The 21,734-nt window shown below is 42.8% G+C and overlaps 3 protein-coding genes across 4 annotated transcripts in view; 2 read left to right on the forward strand and 1 right to left on the reverse strand.

The window, feature by feature from the left end:
- LOC310814526 (myotubularin-related protein 9) overlaps window positions 1-827 on the reverse strand; it is a 12,137-nt gene extending 11,310 nt beyond the window's left edge. The window contains exons 1-2 of one of the 2 annotated variants that reach the window (XM_083684006.1): window positions 416-827; window positions 133-189 (exon numbers count right to left, since the gene is read on the reverse strand). In XM_083684006.1, the coding sequence (XP_083540132.1) occupies window positions 133-189; window positions 416-600 (242 nt within the window). In that variant the 5' untranslated portion in view covers window positions 601-827. The remainder of the gene's footprint in view (window positions 1-132; window positions 190-415) is intronic. The other variant, XM_083684005.1, reaches the window with a different exon arrangement.
- A 976-nt stretch (window positions 828-1,803) lies between these two features.
- Window positions 1,804-4,645, forward strand: fam167b (family with sequence similarity 167 member B). The gene is made up of 2 exons (XM_083683418.1): window positions 1,804-2,307; window positions 2,903-4,645. Exons 1-2 carry the CDS (start codon window positions 1,897-1,899, stop codon window positions 3,164-3,166), a joined length of 675 nt encoding a protein of 224 aa, XP_083539544.1. The 5' UTR covers window positions 1,804-1,896; the 3' UTR covers window positions 3,167-4,645.
- Window positions 4,646-8,847: 4,202 nt separating this feature from the next.
- Window positions 8,848-21,679, forward strand: lck (LCK proto-oncogene, Src family tyrosine kinase). Its single transcript, XM_083683824.1, has 13 exons — window positions 8,848-9,028; window positions 11,153-11,266; window positions 11,879-11,939; window positions 12,068-12,158; window positions 12,624-12,725; window positions 12,887-12,990; window positions 13,786-13,935; window positions 14,075-14,227; window positions 15,674-15,853; window positions 18,140-18,216; window positions 20,215-20,368; window positions 20,463-20,594; window positions 20,815-21,679. The coding sequence occupies exons 2-13, from the start codon at window positions 11,165-11,167 to the stop codon at window positions 21,018-21,020; spliced, it is 1,512 nt and encodes a 503-aa protein (XP_083539950.1). The 5' UTR covers window positions 8,848-9,028; window positions 11,153-11,164; the 3' UTR covers window positions 21,021-21,679.
- Window positions 21,680-21,734: the final 55 nt, after the last annotated feature.

Here is a 21,734-nt window from a genome sequence, read left to right on the forward strand (position 1 = left end):
GCATGTGAGTCGAGTAGCAATGCAAACGGGAATACGGGGATGACTTTCTACTTTTTTATGCCTGCACTTGTCATTGTTTTGGCAGGGCAGCAGACACAGACAAATACACACAGCAACACAAATATGTCCAACCTTTGACTCTGGTATGTACTAGAGAAGAGCCTGGGATATCCCAATAGATTTTCCACACTGGTTGAGGAGAGAAACAGTATGGAGGGGTCTGGGGTTAGTGAGACATAGGCCTACCAGGACACACACACACTGATGGCACCCTACATTCAGAATGAGAAACTGTTTACACGTTTGGAGAAGTTGTTTTAGTAGGTCAAATGTGTGAAAAATGGTCAGGTAATAGGTCAGGTAATAGGTACATCAAGTGAATGATTGTAGTCCAATGACTGATTGGCCACTATACCTTTTCTCAATGGCATCGATGTTTCTGAGAAGCAGCAACACCTGCCGGGGGCTGTCTCCATCCCTGTCCGAGAAGAGGAGGTGGTGGCCGGTCACACACAGAGTCCCTTTGGTCGGTGGATGAAACGGCTGTCGCAAGACGACGTCTTCAACGTTCGCTGTCTTGATGTGCTCCGAAAACTCCATCACTTTAAGCGCCAAGCCGAAGTCGAAGGACACGGCGGTTACCAAAGTCTTCCGCGATTGAGAATTCAGATTTTGGAGTCTAGATCTAAAGTATAGGAGAAAAAAACAACTGGAAATCAACTTCACTTCTCTTCCCTGGGAAAAGAGGCGTGTCTGCTCCCAGATGTTGGCTGGGCTGCGAGGTGTTTGCTTGGCGATAAAGAGCCTATTAATAGGAGCGCTTTCGTTTTCTCTTGAATCTTGACATCATGCGTACACTTTCCAGTCAGCTCTTATAATGTGAAAACATCTTGCGGTGACAAAGAAGGAAGTTATCGTTTCCTGAAAGCAGTTGAGAGGACCATGAAAGGACAGAATGTAGGTCTACACTGTATGTAGGACATACTGTAGTGCTAAATACCATAAATGTAAATGCAGTATGTAGGACATACATATGTATGTAGGACATTTTTTTAGGCAGACATGATAGGCTCTTTCATGTTCATCCAACTCAAATTGTCAATTTGCTCACAGTTGAGAGATTGAGGTTATTTGAGTAGGCAAACGTCCTTGGATGTTGCTGTTTTACTTATAGGAAATTAGTAGGCTAATCTATTATTTCTTATAACATAGCAGCAGGTTACAGAAGCTGAATAAGAAATATTATCAATTACACTTCACCCTTTATATGACCATGTTCATATGCCCAACTCCAAAAGATATATAGAAATGTACCACTAGATGGCGCCATTGCCCTATATTGACGACACCCGAATGCTCTTTTAGGGAGTTTGTCACTGGTGAACTTTCTCTCTCCGGACCACTGACACAAGTGCTAGGCTATAATTCATTCAGGAATAATCATTTTTAAAGAGCCACATTGTACATACACACGCAACGTAATCAGATTTATTTGGAAGATTTTGTTAAAACATGTTTTTATTGACTCAGTCATAACATTATAAAAAAGATAAATGTCAGCAGTGTGTCCTCTGCCTTCATATGAGGATCAACTCAATGGGAACACATTGGACCATTGCCATTTCGAATCATTGCATTCCCATGTTAAACGTGGCACCTGGTCCACATCATACTCTCACTAACTTAGTTAAAAATGGTCACATGAATAACTGGAGCCTGCAGCCCCGGCTTATGACTGACTGCCCCTTTAGTTACACCTCCCTTCCCTTCCCTTGCCTCGCTCAATTAGGGATATGGGCGGTCACTTACGCTTCTCCTTATCACACTATAAATAAAGTACTTGGATCTCCAGTCAACTGCAATCGAGAAGTGGAAAAGCTACTGAAACCACACTCTATGTGCCTTTATGGGACCTTTGAAAACAATTCGTTCAAATTGAATTGCAGCCTTTATCATAAGTCTTTATTTTTACCGATCGCTTTCCATCCGTCTACAGCACTTGCAATGGATTTTAAGGAGTTGGGAGCCGATGACAGTTCCGAGGGAGACACAGAGGATTTAGACAGTGTGAAAGCGCTGACCGAAAAACTGAAATTACAAACCCGCAGACCGTCCTACGCTGAGTGGCAGGAGCGGCTCCAGAGCCGACCGTGGGAGCAGAACGCACATGGTCCAGAAGAGAGTCTGGACCCGGCAGAGAAAGATGCTGACGTGATTATACGGGATGAGAACTCGGATCTAGTGATCCGCAACATCTGTGGCTTCGACACCATTGATGATGCTTTGGAGTTCTTAAGGAAAGAACTGGTGAGTGCGTAATGCTCGGTACATTTCAGCCTATAGACCACTTTTTAAATGAGTTGCTGAAACGTTTTCCAAAAGTTTCTCCTGGCTGGAAACTTGGAGAGTATGTTACACATGTGTCTGCACGGACAGAAGGAAATCTACACCTACATCTAAAAAGAGCGAATGTTGTATTTTATTTCCTTTTTTGTGTGTACGTTTTTTTTTTCTTCTTTTAACTATTGTCAAACATAGTTGGTTTGGTTACTGGACCTGTCTTGCGTGTCTCCAATGACGCAGGTGCGTAACTGTTGTGTAACTGCGTCACCTATGGGCAATTATGGTGCTCTTTCTTCAGCTTCGCCTGAATGCCTGCCTGCCGATGGCATGACTCTAACCTGCATCCGAAACAAAACAAGCACACAGAACAATAGAGGGGCTGTCTTGATCTCAGGGCTGAAAACCCCCTAAATAGAAATGTCAATCAATGTCTTCTACTGAAGCTTGGATGATCTGTTACAGGATTTGATATTGGACACTCATCCTCCCCCCCCCCCCCTCTCTCTCCCTCTCTCTCTCCTCCACCCTCTCCCCTCTGTCTCCCCCTCTCCTCCCCCAGAGGGAGATGCAGCTGCAGGACAACCGGCTGGCCCGCCAGCTGATCCGCCTGCGGAGTGAGATCTACCGGCTGAAGGTGGAGCAGATGTGCCACCGTCACAAGGAGATGCTGGACGATGCCACCTACGAGCTGGAGGAGTGCGGCGAGGAGTCCGACCTGCTCTGTGACATCCCCATGAAGGCCGCCTTCACCCTGTCCGGCCCCCTCAAACACCTGGGCCTCACCAAGATGAACATCAACTCCCGCCGCTTTTCCCTCTGTTAGCATCCCCCCCCCCCCCCCCCACCCACCCCCCACACAGCAAGGATGTCTGGATCAACCCTGTCTGTGTCTATGCAGGATAATACCTTCTTTTTTTCCCCCCCATATCACAGGTTCTGTTATGACATGTGTCTGTAGAGGGAAGAATGGCTGGCAGAGAGAGAGAGAGAGAGAGAGAGAGAGAGAGAGGAGACGGTAATGAGTGAAGTGGGAGGAAATGGAGATATGACTCCTTTGATCTGTGCCCCGGCTTGACGTAAGAGGGCCTCCATGTTGAAACCCTGTAGGCACATGGTCACACCCACTGCAGCGGCACCTTTCTGCTGATTCTCAGGGTCTGTGCTGATGTGGCAATGCAGCAGGGAGGGGAGATAGAGAGGGGAGATAAGGCGATAGATCAGGTGGAAGGCGGGTGAGGTTGGATCTCTCCATGGGGTTGGGTCTATCCCACGATACTCAGGACATTACGTTATGTGTCCCTCTCTAACACTGTAGAAAGAGTAGGACAGCTGGTGGTCGACACTCACTAGAGATCACTGGAGTCACGTCAGAAGGAAATAGTCATTTGTCTTTTTTGTTTTCTCAAGCAATTGGGATGATTCGCCTAAAGGGGTCTCAAAACCCCCCGTCGCAGCATTTGAGGAAGGATCGCCTCAGACAGACCCCTTAACTCGAGTCACACCGAGTGACAGCGCTCGGGAAATGTCCCTTTAAAAGAGCACCAATCCTCGTTGACAACACGGGAGGAAAGAATTCCACTGGTCTGGCAGGGTCCCAATCCTACACACATAGCCTCACAGGAAACACAGGGTCACGCTCAACATTCTGTCACCTCTTCTTCATACACCAAAAATAACAAGGTCCTCTCCAGGGTCGTGACTGGAGTAATCGTCCCTAATAGGAGGCTATGCCCTGCGGAAGCCTGCTGTGCTGGTTAGTTTCCATTACACTGGCCAGATGTTGTAGAGCACAGTCCAATGAAGTACAGCTGTCTGAACGCTGTCTGAGGTTCAGAGTAAACTTAGTTTTGTCCAAGTGATATCACATGATCAGGGTTTACCTCTTATTTGTAGATGTTTTTTAAGATAATGTTCTCAGGAAGATACATAGGGTGAGAAACTGAAAGAATGTTTGAGGAAGGTAGAAGATTAAAATACTGTGGTTGAACAGATATTTGGTGGTGTTGATTGATGTGACACAATGACTGCTTCGTTACTTCATTTTACTTTCTTAAATTGACTGCAATTACAATGTCGTATAGCATGTCATATTCATTGTCAAATGAAATGCAGCAAAAATGTATTTAAAGGTTTCTATGACACTAATGCAGGAATATCTCAAGGCCATTGTAGTTGTATGAGGGACATAAAAATTACTTGTGACAGACCAGAGACAGACAACTTTGTTAAAAGTTATGTTTTGATTGTAAAAATGCAACATTTTAAATAAACGTTTGTTAAAATAACATGTCTGTCTGTCTGTCTGTCTGTCTGTCTGTCTGTCTGTGCCTGCCTGCCTGTCTGTCTGTCTGTCTGTCTGTCTGTCTGTCTGTCTGTCTGTCTGTCTGTCTGTCTGTACTGTACGTCTGTACGTCTGTCAGTCATCTACAGTATCCTATCGTGGTCATTGCTCACATCATGACTTTGAAATGTCAGTTTTGTCACACATCATGTCACCCAACACAGTTTCATCTTTCAATCGTGAAAGCATAAAATCACAGACAATGTTGACAGGCCTAATAATATAAATGCAGTAAATATATGTTGTCAATTACTGTATGAAATTGCAGCACATCCAGGACGTGTTAAATAAACATGTGACGTTATTTACACAGATGACCTTATGCAGGCTATCACGTTCCAGACAGATAGATAGCGTTGCTAACTGAGACCATTGTGATGAATGATACGGTACCATAGGATGCACAGCGTCTGAGAAGGTACCTTGGGGCCTGATTCTTCAATGGGTGTCGTCACTCTAGTGGATGATGTAAGGTGCCTTATATTTCTCATGCCTGTCACCTTTGTTGTCACCAGCATTCATCAGGTAAAATGCCCTGCAGTTAAGGGGGTTTCTCTGGCCTTATTTCTCTGACAAGAATACCAGTCGATGTAGAGTAGATAGAATGTATGGCAATGCTATCAGGTATCTAAATCTCTAAATCTCTTCAATTTGCTGAGGTACTGGAGATTTGTCCCTTTTGTCATTACATTTTTTAAATAATAATAATAATAATAATAATAATTATTATTATTATTATTATTATATATAGGTTAAGGGTTATAAATAAAAACGACTACTTTATATATATATATATATATATATATATATATATATATATATATATATATATATAAAATTACATTTTCAGTTAGCATTGCTATCTATCTGTAGCATTTTCAGTTAGCATCGCTATCTATCTATCTATCTATATCTATCTATCTATCTATCTATCTATCTATCTATCTATCTATCTATCTCTCTCTCTCTCTCTCTATATATATATATATATATATATATATATATATATATATATATATATACTTATATAGATAGATAGATAGATAGATAGATATAGATATAGATATAGATAGATTTATAATATAAAGTAGTAGTTTTATATTTGAACCTACTCAAGAAACGACAGAGCCACTATGGGCTAACATCTTTTCTTTGGAAACACCAGTATCCTCTTGGTCTGTATCTGTGCAGTAGACCTACAGTATTACATGGAGGTGTCTCACAGTGCAGCATGTGAAACATTACAATGTCTACTGACTTTACTCTCTCCTTGGGTAAATATTGTCTGAAACATTGTGTACACACAATAATGATGGGTACATACAATTAAACAAAACAATGCAGTCGATACACAATTCAATGTTGAGCTTCATATTGCAAGCTTCTTCAGGCAAGCCTTCTGGTGCGACTGATAAATATAACATTGTGATTCATTAGTTCAGCTAGCCGTTTACAAATAATACATTCTGTATCTGATTGCAGACTCTTGAAAACAGGAAGTAAAAACAAGATATCATATGATTTATTGCTGTAGATTGAAATAGACACAAAGCAATGAGTTGACATGAACCTGATATTACCATAAAAAGAACTGTAATTACTATTATGATCAGCAGTTTCTGTCTGTGTCTATCACTTGAAAGCATTGAGGGTAAATAGGCTAAGTCATTTCATCATACGTTAAATGATCTTAGCATTGTGCTTTGTTTGGTTTTAAGGTTCAGTTCATTCACTCACCCGCAGCCTGTCAACACCTGCATTATAGAGAGCAAAGAGAAAGGAGGGGTTGGAAAATGTGCATTGATAGTTATCTCAATGAAACTATTGCGTAAGAGATGTGATTTCAAACCCACAGTAGGAATATGTGACAGCTATCTGTAGCAGCTGATGGAAAAGGAGTACCCTTTTAGGGGATTGACTGTGGTATTAGTTGTAAAAGAAGAGCTTTGGAAATTCCACCAATGGATTGTTACTGATTATAAGTGTGGTCTTTGTGAATGATTTGTGATTTCAAACAACTATTTCACCATGATAAGGTGAGAGCCTTGTAGAGTCTGTCCTGTACCTGCTTGTTAGCCTATCAATATCGGTGAAACTGATGATGGTAGCAAATGTGGAGAGAGGTAATGAGTTGCACATGCTTGTCCTCCTGATGTTTCAACAGGTTTTCGTGTAAGCTAATCAGTTCACAGAAAATACATTTCAAGAGAAACCGAATGGAAACTCAGACTTCCTAGATATTGGATTGTATCTGTGGCACCAGTTTAAAAAGCTATCAATCACTACATAAACCAGATTGATTAAGTTTATCCACTGAATAAATGATATATAACACGTCTCGCTATGGAAACTGACAAGATGTCTTTATTATGTGCACAAATCTGTCTCTTATTATGAATCCACCAAACATAAAAGATGCCATGGATACCTCCAAGTAAAACTTCAAATCATTGCTTTCTTGCTCATGACAATGTCAATTCTGAGACACGTTTCTGCTCTCTTAATGGAAAATGTATAATGTAGTTTTTGAACGTGGTTTATAATGTGAGAATTAATCTTTCCTGTGGCAGTAGCATATGCGCCTATTTCAGTGCACTTCCTGTACATGCTTGGGCTGACTTCCTGTCAGTACATGCTCTCTGCTGCAGCACTGCCACCTCAACAAAGAGGTTTGTGGACCGCAGCACTAGAGCACTGGAGCAGCGCTAGAGCCCTGGGCCGCTGAAGACACAGGAGACGTGAGACCAGAGAGAGAGCGTGACAGAATATAGAACCTTTCTCGTACTTTTGCGGTTCCTGTCATGTCAGATGTAAACATGGCCATGCTGTGGCCCACTATAGCCCACCGTCTTCTTCAACAGACAGAGGGAGAATCAGTGGTGAATGTGTCATGGGAGGTCATCCGACAGTATGCGTAGGTGTGTGTGTGTGTGTGTTTGTGTGAGCATAAATCAAGTCAATGGTGAAAAAATCAAACCCCATTCTAATGGTTTTGTGTCCAACCACTCATTAGTGTCGCTAGTCTAGGTCAGTGACAAAACACATTCCCAAATATTCACAACTTGTTTATCGAGGAAACAACAGCTGTAGCCCCAGACCAGCACACAAGAAATGTGATGTGATCATCACATAAACAAAATGGTCTTTTGAGTGTTATAGTCTATTTCCCATCACTAGATATACATGTAAACAATGTATGATTCCACACGTTTTGTGTGCTGAAAGGCCATTTTTTGCCATGTAAATCTTAAAGGCAAAGGTTATTTCACAAATGTTTCCTTTTTTTTTCTTTCTGCTTCATTGGGATAGAGATAGTAGAGATTGACAGGAAGGATGGGTGAGAGAGAGAGAGAGAGGAGGGATGACATGCAGGATATTTCGATGGTCGGAATCGAACCAGGGATCTTGCGATGATATGGCGTGCGCCTTCGTGTGCTACGCCACTGAGCGCCTCCCACAAATGTTTCCTCATTGAAAATGGACACGGCAGCACTTCTCAGCATACACAATGCAAAAACCTGAAAGTGCAATGACTCATTTGGCAATATACCATAATTTCACAATGATGACGCAGGCTTCACCATGATCACCAGCTCATCAAGCTACACAGAGCATCTGAACCAAAATGGAGTCCATGGACCATCTACATCTCTTTTTTTTTCTTTCATTTTTTTTTACCAAGATTCTGCTCAGTTTTAACTGATGGAACAATCACATGTACACACACTGAGAAGGGTACTGTCCTGACCCATTTACAGAGGAACCCAACGCTCCCTCCATCTAACACACAGCTGCACGACAAGCACCTGTCAGAAACACTGCAGAGCAACCCTCAACCTCTCAACGACAGGAAGCCCTTTGGGCTGCTATCTCTCCACCAAGGCGGTGTGTGCGTGCGTGTGTGTGTGTGTGTGTGTGTGTGTGTGTGTGTGTGTGTGTGTGTGTGCGTAGATGTGTGTGCGTGCGTAGATGTGTGTGTGTGTGTGTGTTTGTGTGTGTGTGTGTGTGTGTGTGTGTGTGTGTGTGTGTGTGTGTGTGTGTGTGTGTCTGTGTCTGTGTGTGTGAATCATAATTGTTGCATTTGAAGGTACAGAATTGAAGTGAAATCTTCTCACACAAAACCCCCTGACTGAAAACCTCTCCACAAGTCCTTTGTTTCTTAATTTCTCTACTGAAATACCGTAGGGTCACTTGAAAAACTATTTGTTACTTTCTTCTATTAGAATACATACTCCCTGAGGGGTAGGTTTATTACTCATGGATAAGCTTGTTCTGACAGTAGATCAGTGAAGATTCTGGAGATTCTAGACCTTGTTGGAAAGCACATTGGAGACGTCTCATGAGGTACGTGTTGAACCACACTGAGCTCAATGTTTTGTTGTACTGGTCCAATATGATATACAAAAAAGAAAATAATGGATTATTAACCAATATCATCAAAGTGTTTATACAACGTGTTTTTTAGTTTGAGGCAGATTGGAAACAATTATATACTGTACAATAGTACTGTACTGTTAAAGAGTGCGGTCACAAACAAAAGTAAGCATAGGGAATAACAGAAACAGAATGAAAACACAAAATCATAGTATTGCTGAAAGGGTCGTGTTGTTAATAAGACTTCATAAGAGCTCATACATACTTAGAACAAGTGATTATGCACTTGACTTGAAGTAAAGAGTTACCAGATCTACTTTATTCTTCAAAACATAAATACAACACTTAGACGTGTAGAATGGAGATGTTTATAAACATATTCTCCCTATATGGTAATCTTGTGTCAATGAAATGTTTCCCAGGAAGAGATGAATATATAAAATAAAACCAGCTGATAAGATAGGGTTGATCATTTTATGGTAGTCTACAGGTGCTGCTATTCTGCCTCCTCCTGCTACAGATGAGTGATAAATCTGATTATGATATAATATCATATTTGTCAGACAACATGATGTGGAACAGAGGTAAAGACTCAGACAACATGATGTGGAATAGAGGTAAAGACTCAGACAACATGATGTGGAATAGAGGTAAAGACTCAGACAACATGATGTGGAACAGAGGTAAAGACTCAGACAACATGATGTAGAACAGAGGTAAAGACTCAGACAACATGATGTGGAACAGAGGTAAAGACTCAGACAGTGTGGAGAGACAGTGAGGGGTCATACAGGACTATTAAACATCAAGTACACCATCTTCACTCCCTGCCATCACAAACATTTTGTTTACAGCTTCATGCATTGTACATGATAACAGGCGTCATAAAAAACCTACAATTCATACATTGTGAATACATGTCTAATCAAAACAAAATACAAAAAGTCAACGTTAAATGTGTTGTATTGCAAACTGCAGGCTTACTGGCAACGACACCGTAAGCCTATGATCCAGAAATTAAACCAAGAAGGCATCCCCTTTATGGAAAATGCTGACTCTGTTTAGATTACTTTCTGTGAAGGCCTACCAGCAGAGCCAGGAGTGATGTGACCAATAGAAGACCCCCCGTCCCCCTCTGTCCCCCTTGTTCCCCCTCTGCCCCGTCGTGGGACGTCCCAGCGCAGGGGCGGACGGTCGCCCAGGGGTCAGACTTTTCCCCACCCAACAGATTTTCTCACGAGCTTGTACCCTTGGGACAGACGGCCACTGAGATTAACCCACTGACCCTTCTACAGTACATGATCGGGTCAATAGGAGCTGAGCAGGCCTGAGAACACCAGGCTCATCAGCCTACGTGCAGGCCATGATTTAGATTTTGGCAGGATTAGCATGATTTTAAATATAATTTCATTTTCTCTGAAGGAGTCAAATCTGAGAGTCAAGGAATTATAATGGTGCATTGAGTCATTTGCTGATCCAATGACCTATTACAACAATTGTTTTTGAAAATATGTGATGTCTGTTGTGTCATTAGGACATTTTCCTCAAATACTCTCTTCTTCTATTTCTCAGCATTTTCCCGACACTCTTTTGATCAGTTCTTGGCCTTGTGCAAATCCTCACCACCCATTACAAGTCAAGGCCTATACAGTATAAGTGCAATGCCAGTGTGTAGGATCTTAATGCGATGTCCGGGATTTTTTAAATCTTCCAAACCAGTGTATTTGTGAGTCTGTACAGTGCTGCATTATAATTATGAAAATAGGTTTTCTGCAGTCATATACAAGTAGCGTGTCCACAAGGTCTCTTGGGAGCCATGCTAAAACTTGAGGCCCTGTACATTCCCATTTCATTTTGATCTCATGGATGGTCGGTCCTTGCAGCCATAGCTCTGTCTATGAATTTGAGAGTGAAAAAGTTAAATTTCTCCAGCCCCATCCCTAAGCTGTATATCAAAATAAGTGGTGTCCATTTAGCATACTATTAGAAGTAGACACATTTCTGCAAAACTGATCATTGTCACGCGCTAATTGTACTAGTTCCTGTATCACTTCCATAACATTAAACTTCATAACATTCGATTTCAACTTTCAGATTTCAGTGAAAATGGGATGTAACTGCAGTTCAGACTATGATGACTGGATAGAGAACCTGGATGAAGTGTGTGAGCACTGCAACTGCCCGATTCCACCCCAGTCAGACAATCAGGTGAGAGCGAGCCTGCGTGCGTTTGTGTTTGTGTTTGTGTTTGTGTTTGTGTATGTACAGTACAGTATGTGACCTTGGTCTGCCTGAACAGGGTGTTATGCAAGTCTGTGTGTTTGGGAATTCGTAACTTACACAATTTGAGGGGAAGTTGGCTTTTGTATGTTTAATTAATTGGAACTGTAACTATTCACAAAGTGTTCTGTACACTTCCTCTCTATGACTTAGATGTCCTATTAGATTAGAACTAGAGGAGAATAACACATGTGAATGCCACAGTGCTGCGGGTCACTTAGTCTGCACAAAACAAGGTTTTATGAAGTTACTCTTCTCTTGGTTTTTGAAGGGACTTACAGAATAGGAGTTTTAATATTAAGTGAAATGTGTTATCACGTGTGAGACAAACAATAAATGTTTCCTTTGCTAGTTTTTTTTCATTGAAACCACAACCACAAGTTTGTCCTCTATCACAAACTGAGATATACATGCCGTAAATCATACAATACAAATGTTTTTATTTAAACAAAACGACTTCACGATTTCACTTCCAACACTGTTTCAGTTTTATTCATGTTTCAGTACTATTTTCTACTCACTGCTCTTTTCTTCCACCAGTACACTGATCAACTGATCCTGTACCCCTCACATCTTACCCCTCCCTCCTCCCCTCTACCAGGTAAATTCCTAGATGTTGGTGTGATGTGGTAATGAGTACAAGTATGAACATGGTTTCAGTCTTCCTGTTGTAGATAACGGATGAGTGCTGTTGATGTTTTCCTCATCTCTCCTTGCTGTGTGTTCCAGATAACCTGGTGGTGGGCATATACAGCTATGTGCCCAACCACAGCGATGACCTGGGCTTTGAGAAGGGGGACAAGATGAAGATTCTCAATAAGTAAGAACATGGGTGGGGTGTGGGGAAAATCATTGACATTACTGCGGTCGTCAGAATGGTGAAGAGAGGCTCTCTACGTAGTGCCAATATGGAAATTATGATGCATGTGAATTATCCAAATATGAGGCTGTGGTGAAAATCCATGCAATAACAGTGGGAGATGTGTAGTGTTGATGTATTTATGTTGAGATATGTGCATATCAAAAGAAAACATTCCTCTCCTTTGGTTTCCCTTGCGGGTAAGCAAACAAAGACCCTCCCCTCAGTCCTCTAAAACAGTCCTCTGGGATGACATTTGTTACCGAAAATCAAACATGAATTGCGATGTTAGTTCATGTGTGTTGGTTGACTGAATGCTGTATTGCCAGTGCTTACGTAGCAAGTATGAGGAAGTGTAGTATGTGTTTAGTAGCACATGTATCCTACATCTACAGATACATGTAAGTGTTGTTTTCTCTTCTTCAGGGATGACCCAGAGTGGTACATGGCTGAGTCTCTCATCACAGGCCAGAGGGGCTACATCCCACACAACTTCATAGCCAGCCTGAACACCATGGAGACTGAGCCGTAAGTCACACAGGAAACACACACCCGTATGCCACTCAACATCGCTCCACTCAATCTCAACATTATCTCATATTCAATACTATTCTACGCCCCTGAAGTGAGCTGAAGTAAGGGATGTGGTTGTGTTTGAAGCTCTGTGGTCTGTGCCCCTCTCGCTACAGATGGTTCTTCAAGAACCTCTCCAGAAACGACGCCATGAGGCTCCTGCTGGCTCCAGGAAACACACAGGGTTCCTACATGATCAGGGAAAGCGAAACCCAACCAGGTAGAACGTTCAAGATCATTCTTCTTCCATCTCATTTACTCCCATCGATGACAGCACGATAATGAAATGATCAACAGTTAGATGTCAATTCATCGGTGTGACTGCTCCTGAATTCCCCGTAAAGGTGCAATAGGTAGCTTTTTCCCCTTGAAAATGTCCTTAAAATCGCCATACTTTACAAAATTGTTCGGGATGTTTCTGGGCGCCTACCACTTGCTGTGGCTGTGTAACCTGCGACTACTTGTGTGTGTGGCTCGTTGGCTACCTACTGTAGTGCCTGGGAGCTGCAAACATTTCTCAGTGTTGAAAGCCAACCTAAAGTACATTGCATAAATTTGTAACATGTATTCTGATGACTTTTTCCTAGTAAATGTCCTGTTTGACATTACAGCCTTGTCTTGTCTTGAGTTTTGTTTGGGGAATGAGGGGATTTGTTTGAAACTTCAGGTTTAGTGAATGTGAGTGTCTCCCCTGGCTGGCTCATTTCCGTGTTCATGTTTCCGTAACCATTTCCAAACTATAGAACGACTGCATTTCAACCACACAGGTCCTTGGCTAGTTTCAAGGTTCATGTAACTAAGACATTCCGCTGGATAAACATATGAAAATGATTGACAGATTCATTGTTTCAGTTAGAAGTAGTTTGCATTGAGCAAGGGGAGGGAGAGAGGAGACAATATTCACAATTCCCATCGCAGTGAAAAGAGGGCGCAATCCTGCATGGTGTCTTTAAGTCAACAGATAGGCATGCACTGATGAGAGTGTTCAATATTTGTGTTGTGCTCTGTGTTCCAGGCTCTGTCTCCTTATCGGTGAGGGACTTGGACCACACACAGGGAGACATTGTCAAGCACTACAGGATCCGTAACATGGATAGTGGCGGCTTCTACATCACCGCCAAGATATCCTTCGCCTCCCTGAAAGAGCTGGTCCAGCACCATTCACGTATGTGCTTATAACTGCCTTGTACAGTACCGGTTAAAAAGAAATGATAAATCTATCCAACATTGCTTACGTATGAAACGATTCAACCATGTGATGTGACCTCATGCCTTGAACCTTGACCCTGGCTGTGTGGCTGCAGGGGAGGCGGATGGCCTGTGCACCAGGCTGGTGAAACCGTGCCAGTCGGTGGTCCCCCAGAAGCCCTGGTGGCAGGACGAGTGGGAGATACCCCGCGAGTCTCTCAAACTGGAGCGCAGGCTCGGAGCCGGGCAGTTTGGAGAGGTCTGGATGGGTGAGTGTGTGAGGAGGGGGGGCTGGGGTGTGGGACGTGTGAAGGGTGCGTGCATGCATATGTGCGCTCGAGTCAGAGACTGAAGACCCCTGAGTGAGTGAAGGGTGAATATACACTCACCAAACACTTTATTAGGAACACTATACTAATACTGGGTAGGGCCTCCCTTTGCTCTCAGAACAGCCTCAATTCTTCGTGGCATTGATTCCACAAGAACATTCCTTTGAGATTCTGGTCTATGATGACATGATTGCATCACACAATTCCTGCAGATTTTTCAGGTGCACTTTCAAGCTGTGAATCTCCCGTTCTACCACATCCCACATTAGATTCAGATCCACACAGTTGGTTAAGTTCAGGTCCGAAACACCCACAGTGGTTGAAATTGTCAGATTACAGTCAGATTCCAATGCTTGTGCTAGTTTGCATACATATGCCCTAGATTTAGAGGAACCAGTTGCTCAATCTGGCTTTGGGCCTGCCTTGCTCTCTGCCAGAGCAGCTTTACTGTGGCTTTTCTGCGCTGTGTGTAATTTCCCCAACACTGCCATGACTGTACGGCTTGTTTGAGCTGGTAGGGCCGTCTAGGATTAATGTTAGGTATTACTACAGTTGTGTTATGCAAGACACGTTAGCATATGTATGTGCCCTATTATGATGACTGATGGATAGATGATTCACTTACTTAAACAAATGTATTTGTTGTAAGTCGCTTTGGATAAAGGCGTCTGCTAAATGCCATAAATGGAAATGTGCTACGCGAAAGCTCAAACCACACACACCAGAGGCTTTTAGTCTCTCAGTAGGAGACGTATTAGTTAATTCTATATTCTATAATACAATATTAATCATGGCCTCCCATTGTGATCATGGATTGAAGCATAAAACATGAAGACTCAGTGTTTTGATGATGAGAATGTGTTGCTGGTGTAATCGGATGCCTTCCCACTTGTTTTTCTGCGAAGGGGGTGTTTTCCCTATTGTCCATCTCCATTCGAGAGCACAAAGCGCAAACACATTCAGAACAACCCTCTGTATCAGGGTTAAAAATAACCCTCCATGGGATTTTCAATGCTATTTCAATAGCTAGTTTGTATTAACAACTTCCTGCTGCATACGATCTTGGCAACATATTTGTTTCTCCTTCCTGGCCAAACAGCAGTGCCTGAATACACCCACATGATGTGGCTGATTGTTGCTTGACATTGAATGTTTATTTGTGCAAGATTAAAAGATTGTAAAAAAAAAGAAAAAGGATTTGATTTCCACTGTAGATAAAGGTAGAAATGAATGCTTTCAGAAATAAATGAAGTTGATTCTCACCATGACTGTGTTTGTGTAACATGACTACTTGTGACCGATCGGGAGTGGTAATAAAAGTAGTACCAGTTAGGGTTAGGGTTTGGGTTAGGGTTATCCAACCAACCGCCTCCCTCTGTGTTCCAGGTCTGTACCTGAACGACAGGAAGGTGGCCATTAAGAACCTGAAGGTGGGGACCATGTCCATCGCTGCCTTCCTGGACGAGGCCAACCTAATGAAGGCCCTGCAGCACCCCTGCCTGGTGCGCCTCTTTGCCGTAGTGACCTCGGAGCCCATCTACATCATCACAGAGTACATGGAGAATGGTAGGTGGGCCTTTAGGCTGGTTTTACCTTCGGTGTGGCCAATGCTTTCTTTTGAACTATCTATAGATGGGCAATCTACTCATTTCTAGTCAGGCCTATTCAGGGACTGAGTTTCTCCAAAAGCTTCCTTCCCAAGAAATCCATTGTAGGCTTACAGACCTTTCCTGGAACTCACCCCTGTTCAGTTACATTCTATTCTGAGAGTTGCCCAGCAAGCCTAATGTATGTCTGTGCCTGTCTGCATCCATGACTCTGTCAACCTCTGCCCTCAATACTGAACAACACAGGGCGAGTCATCAAGGCTCTGCCAAAACACCTGGAGTACACAAAGAGGAGAGGTGTTTTTAGCAAGGGACATAACATCATCGGTGTTCATGATTAAACATGTTGAACTGTTATCGGGATGCATGCTGTCCATGACAAAGGACTGGAGCTGGGGTGTTAACCGGCTGCCTGTGTTTCTGATATTAATGAGTCATATTCCTTTCAAAGGCATGCCAGTGACTCTGCTTAGTTATACAAACACTTCTTGATTGCAGGTCTTTTATGTCACACTTGTATTGTGTTTGCTATAAATATGATTTCCACTAGATGAACCATCGGTCATCCTATGAAACGTACTTTAGATAAAGTGTGTGAGTATCAGAAATGCAGCATAAGCTAATAACCTAGTCTTTCCAAGCATCTCACTCTATTTGAGTGGACAACCCTCTTCAATGCTATTTTCAGCCTCTCTCGATGACCCTGTTGACTTGCTGGTCTGGGCGAAATATTTAAAAGCAAACATGAACTTTCACTTGTTTTTCCTGATGGGCCTCTGATGTCGACACACCAAAGGGAAGTCCGTCTTGGCTGGAAAGTTGGGTGTCAAATAGAAGTTGATTCACCGTCTCATTGTTCAGTGAGAGATGGTCCTGTGGACCCCCATGGGGACATGGCCACATTCCAGTGTCAAAACATCCAGAGCCAGATTACAACACAGACCCACAGGCAGACTACAACACAGTACCCCCCAACCCCCCAAGCCCCCAAGCCAGACTGCAACTCAGCCTCCTGAGCCAGACCAGGCCTTTCAGACACCAGTTACTGGCTGCTCCCCATTTACCTATTTCACACAACAGAGAGAGGGAGACAGCCTGTAAAGGGTAGCAAAACAGAAGTCAGACCAATAAAAATGTCACCATGGTTACAAGTGCACACAGAGTGGTAGCATTTCAACTCTAACTTCTTAGTAGAATACAATAGGGTGGCGTTCTCTCTACAAAGGTATGTGGTTTGCAACCTGTGACAATGTCAACTGCATGTCAGTTGAATGTCATCCAATATCTATTTCACTTCACTCTCAAAGGATGCTGTCTTTTTCGGACCTTTACATTGGGAGGGACAATAACAAAGCACGTTGAGAGATGCTGTCACTGGTGCAACAACAACAGCTTCAGTACTGAAGGGCTAGCAGCCAGTGAATGGAGGGCCTTTGTATATGGTCCTCTATGAGAGGCCTGTAGAGAGCACCAACACTGGCTCAACATGAGCGATTTCTTTGTTTGAGGTCCACGTGTGCACAGACACAATTGTTGCCTCTGTCAATAGAAAGGAAGGTTTGAATTTGTCCCTCGTTTTTATCATTCAATAACAATATGAGTAAAAGAACAGGCGTGGCACCCAACCGCCCCCAGCAACCTTGACTTTACACCGTAACCATTCCTTTGGCTCGCAGAGATCAAAGGGCTCTGTTTGGACTGAAGTACAGGAGTCCGCTGACCCTCTTTCCTGGCGCGGTCGTTCCTCTTTTCTTAAGGCATTTCCTGCTGTCGGACTTAGCGAGCTGGCAGAGGTCCTGTGGTATTGTTCTGTCTCCATCAAACACAATGTAGAGACGGACAAGACCTGGCCTGTCTGGAGAGGCCATGTATCACCTTGACTGATGCTCAACGCACTTCCTGACGATGTTATGTTCCTACTTAAACATCTATTCTGGTCCGACATCAGCTATTTGTGTCTGAGATGTATCTTTCAGTGGAGTTTTACTGAGGAGAATGTCAGTAGTCTCCCTAACAAAGAAACTCACTAAATACAATGTTTCTATGACATTCTTGGTATTGTAAAAAATATGAACATTAACATTACATTCATTTACATGGTAAGATGTGCTCAGACATTTGTTTACAAATGTGACAATTCATTCTGAAGTAATTACACTGTGGTTTATTTTGGACAGCAGCTGTTTATTTAATGCAGACCTGAATGGATATGTCATTCTAAAAGCTTCATCTCATGTTCTGACAGGCAGCTTGGTGGACTTCCTCAAAACACCCGAGGGAGGCAGTTTACCCATCAGCACCCTTATAGACATGGCAGCTCAGGTAACTACTACCCTACTGTTAGTGTCTCACTGGATCTCTTACATTGTTCTCGGTCTCTATTCCATATTCTCTCTCTCTCTCTCTCTCTCTCTCTCTCTCTCTCTCTCTCTCTCTCTCTCTCTCTCTCTTTCTATTTTCTCAGCATAAACTCAGCATGATCCTTATACATATAGACAGGAAACCAGCTCTTGTTAGTATAAGACTTACACTCAGCCATCATCTCAGAAACAATGGGGACCTGTTTGTAAAAAGAGGGGTTTAATAAACAACATGTGTCTACACAAATACAACTCTGTCACCACCAAGACACATCTTAAGGTGCTTCACACACATGGTGCAATGTTACATGCATGTCAACACATATATGACACTCATAGTGTATATGAGTACACTACACTCATACTACCCTGTCATCACAGAAACATGTAGTTCATGATAGTTTGTGTGATACAATCCAACAGTCAGACGTGCACATGCCCCAAGCGCCATAAGATCCTAAAAGTTGATTTGTTGTTATCTATTGCAATGGAAGGAGGAAAAGCATTACTTGTGTGTTTTTTGACTACCAAAGATAGGGTTAGGACCCGTTAAGGTCCACAAGGAACATCATTGGGAACATGTAATTACACAAACATCTAATTATTCTACTCTACTAATGAAATGTTATGCTTAGATTATACCACTTAGAGTAATTGATGGGAATAAAGACACAACCAGGTATAATGGGGTTTGAGGTCCAACATGTTACTGGGAAAGGGTCACGATAGCCACAGCCTACCCTGACAAGAGACGAAGAGACCGCACTGTAGACACTCTGTGAAAGTATTACGGAGGAGAACGTTCCAGAACACTGACGCCATTCAGCATCGCAGATGTAATCCTAACCATCATGTGATTGGATTTCGAATTCAAATGAGTCCTGTACAGAGATAATTCTCGCCCCAACAGTGGAGACTGTGTGGAGTCTCATTCTGCTGAGAAACAGGAACTCGACTTCACATCATCTGAATGTGAGAGTAGAGGGGTACCAACCACCACAACAGTTGTCTCTTCCCGTTGAAGACTGTGTGACTGTGTTTGCTCTGAGAGTGAAACACAACATGACCCCTGCAGCCAGTGAGTGAAACAGAGACATATTTGAGCATTCTAGTTCAGCATGGTGTGTGATGGTGAGGTGAAGTTCATACTACATACGCAACTCTCAGTTGTCTGACAAGGGCCCCAGGCCCCATGATGTCTACATGTGAGATTCTTACATTTGAAATGTGCACCATTGCCGCACGCACCCAAACACACACACACAGTCTGTACATCCAAAAAGGATGACTGTTTCATAGAACACACTCATTCCTACCACTGAAGTACATTCATCTGAGATAGCTGCCTACCTCCCAGATCTGCTTCAGAATGTTAAGCGTCTTTCTCATGCAAGAAATGAATCATATCTGGTCAATCACATTCACTCTCTCTGATAAAAATCGATTTCATCAAATTTTGTTCAGTCTGAATTACACTTTACACACCACAACAGAGGAGAACAGAAACAGAATGAGACTTTGACAGCATAGCTAGGCCATTAGTGTCCGGAAAGAGAGCTGACCTTTCGGAGGTATGCCCTCATAGTCTGCCAGTGAAAACTGGGTGGAGCACACAAGTGAAGAGCAAAGATCTGACCTGGGGAAGGGGGAGCCACCCTGTTTCAGGAATCTCCCTCTGTCTGTTTCTAACACACACACACACACACGCACGCATGCATGTACGCACGCACGCACACACACACACACACACACACATGCATGCATGCATGCATGCATGCACACACACACTCGCACGCACGCACACACACAGACACACACAGACATACACACACACACAACACATGCGTGTGAGCGCACACACACACACACACAACATATACACAGACCAAGAGAGAGAAAGCGAGGGAGAAAGAGAGAGAGAGAGTACAATTGATCCCTTATCATGTACTGCCCCCTGTAGGTGGCTGAGGGAATGGCCTTTATTGAACAGAAGAATTACATCCATCGGGACCTGCGAGCTGCCAACATCCTCGTGAATGCCGAACTCATCTGTAAGATCGCTGACTTTGGACTCGCACGGCTCATCGAGGACAACGAGTACACAGCCAGAGAGGGTAATATCACATAACTTTAGGCTGCAGCCATTATTGTTCCTTTTATATCACCATAAGAAAAAAGTAAACCTACTATTTCCCTCCTTCTTATCAGGTGCTAAGTTCCCCATCAAGTGGACTGCCCCTGAAGCCATAAACTATGGTACCTTCTCCATCAAGTCAGATGTGTGGTCTTTTGGAATCCTGCTGACAGAGATAGTGACATATGGACGTATCCCATATCCAGGTATTTTCATAAATCCCTCAATATATATATTTATTCAAAGCATATCAATTTGCCTTACACATTCTCTGTATCCAATTAGCACTGACATGTACTACATTTGAAAAGAGCTGTCAACAAAAACACTACTGTACAATCAAATCACACTCATATTGCATATTATGAGGGACTTAATCATTTGCAAGACTACATATCCCTATTTGTTGTTTCTTCCTTCTGTCAGGCATGAGTAACCCGGAGGTCATCCAGAACCTGGAGCGTGGCTACCGTATGCCCCAGCCCGAGGACTGCCCCGAGAGTCTGTACAACATCATGAAGCTGTGCTGGACAGAGAGCCCAGAGAACCGGCCCACCTTTGAGTACCTGAGGAGTGTTCTGGAGGACTTCTTCACTGCCACAGAGAGGCAGTACCAAGAGCAGCCCTACTAAGACAGACAGACAGGACAGAATATAAGCCCCCCCAAACCCCCTAAACTCAACAACTTGTTTTGTTGTTGTTGGACAACAGTTGAATCCCTCAAGAACTGGCTTGTGTACAAACCTGACTCAGGTAGAGGCAGAGCAGATCAAGAGACATTGAGGACCAAAAATGTCATGTTAATGATACTGAGAGCCTACTGAGAAACGCTGTCAATTCTAAATACACAGACTTCCATTTCAATGTTCATTATCGGGTTGTCACAAGACAGATACACAACAAATCATTTGAAGAAGAATGTAAAGTGAAGGCAATGTACAATGTTAAACAAATGTAGAGCTCAAGCAATGTGTATATTAGATTTACTTTTGTATCTTCTATATTATTCTTTTAAAATGTCATTTCATATTCTTTATTGCATTGTGTACTGTAATGTAATTACATAGTAATTACCGTAATGTAGGTTGTTATTCTATGTGTACGATTTTCGCAATGCATTTTGAATGATGATAATAACATGAAGTGTGACTCTGATTTCAGCATCCATTATTCAGCCATCCATTAACAGTGGGTTTTGCTACTTAGGTTTTCTGTCTGTCATGTATATGTTGATGCTCTTTTAATAATAATAATAATAAAAAAGAAATACCTTATCGGTGACTATAAAGTCATTGAGGGTCAGAAATGATAAGGTGTGTGTCACTGTCTGCTCCCCTACCTGGATG

This window comes from Argentina silus (genome assembly GCF_951799395.1).
Source record: "Argentina silus genome assembly, chromosome: 13".
Taxonomy (NCBI): Eukaryota; Metazoa; Chordata; class Actinopteri; order Argentiniformes; family Argentinidae; genus Argentina; species Argentina silus.

Excerpts from the sequence above, each read along its gene's own strand:
- fam167b (XM_083683418.1), top strand. The coding sequence starts at position 1,897 with ATGTGCCTTTATGGGACCTTTGAAAACAATTCGTTCAAATTGAATTGC. Across the intron at positions 2,308-2,902 it reads AGTTCTTAAGGAAAGAACTG|AGGGAGATGCAGCTGCAGGA; the intron begins GTGAGTGCGTAA and ends CTCCTCCCCCAG.
- lck (XM_083683824.1), top strand. The coding sequence starts at position 11,165 with ATGGGATGTAACTGCAGTTCAGACTATGATGACTGGATAGAGAACCTG. Across the intron at positions 11,267-11,878 it reads CACCCCAGTCAGACAATCAG|TACACTGATCAACTGATCCT; the intron begins GTGAGAGCGAGC and ends TTCTTCCACCAG. Across the intron at positions 12,991-13,785 it reads GGAAAGCGAAACCCAACCAG|GCTCTGTCTCCTTATCGGTG; the intron begins GTAGAACGTTCA and ends TCTGTGTTCCAG.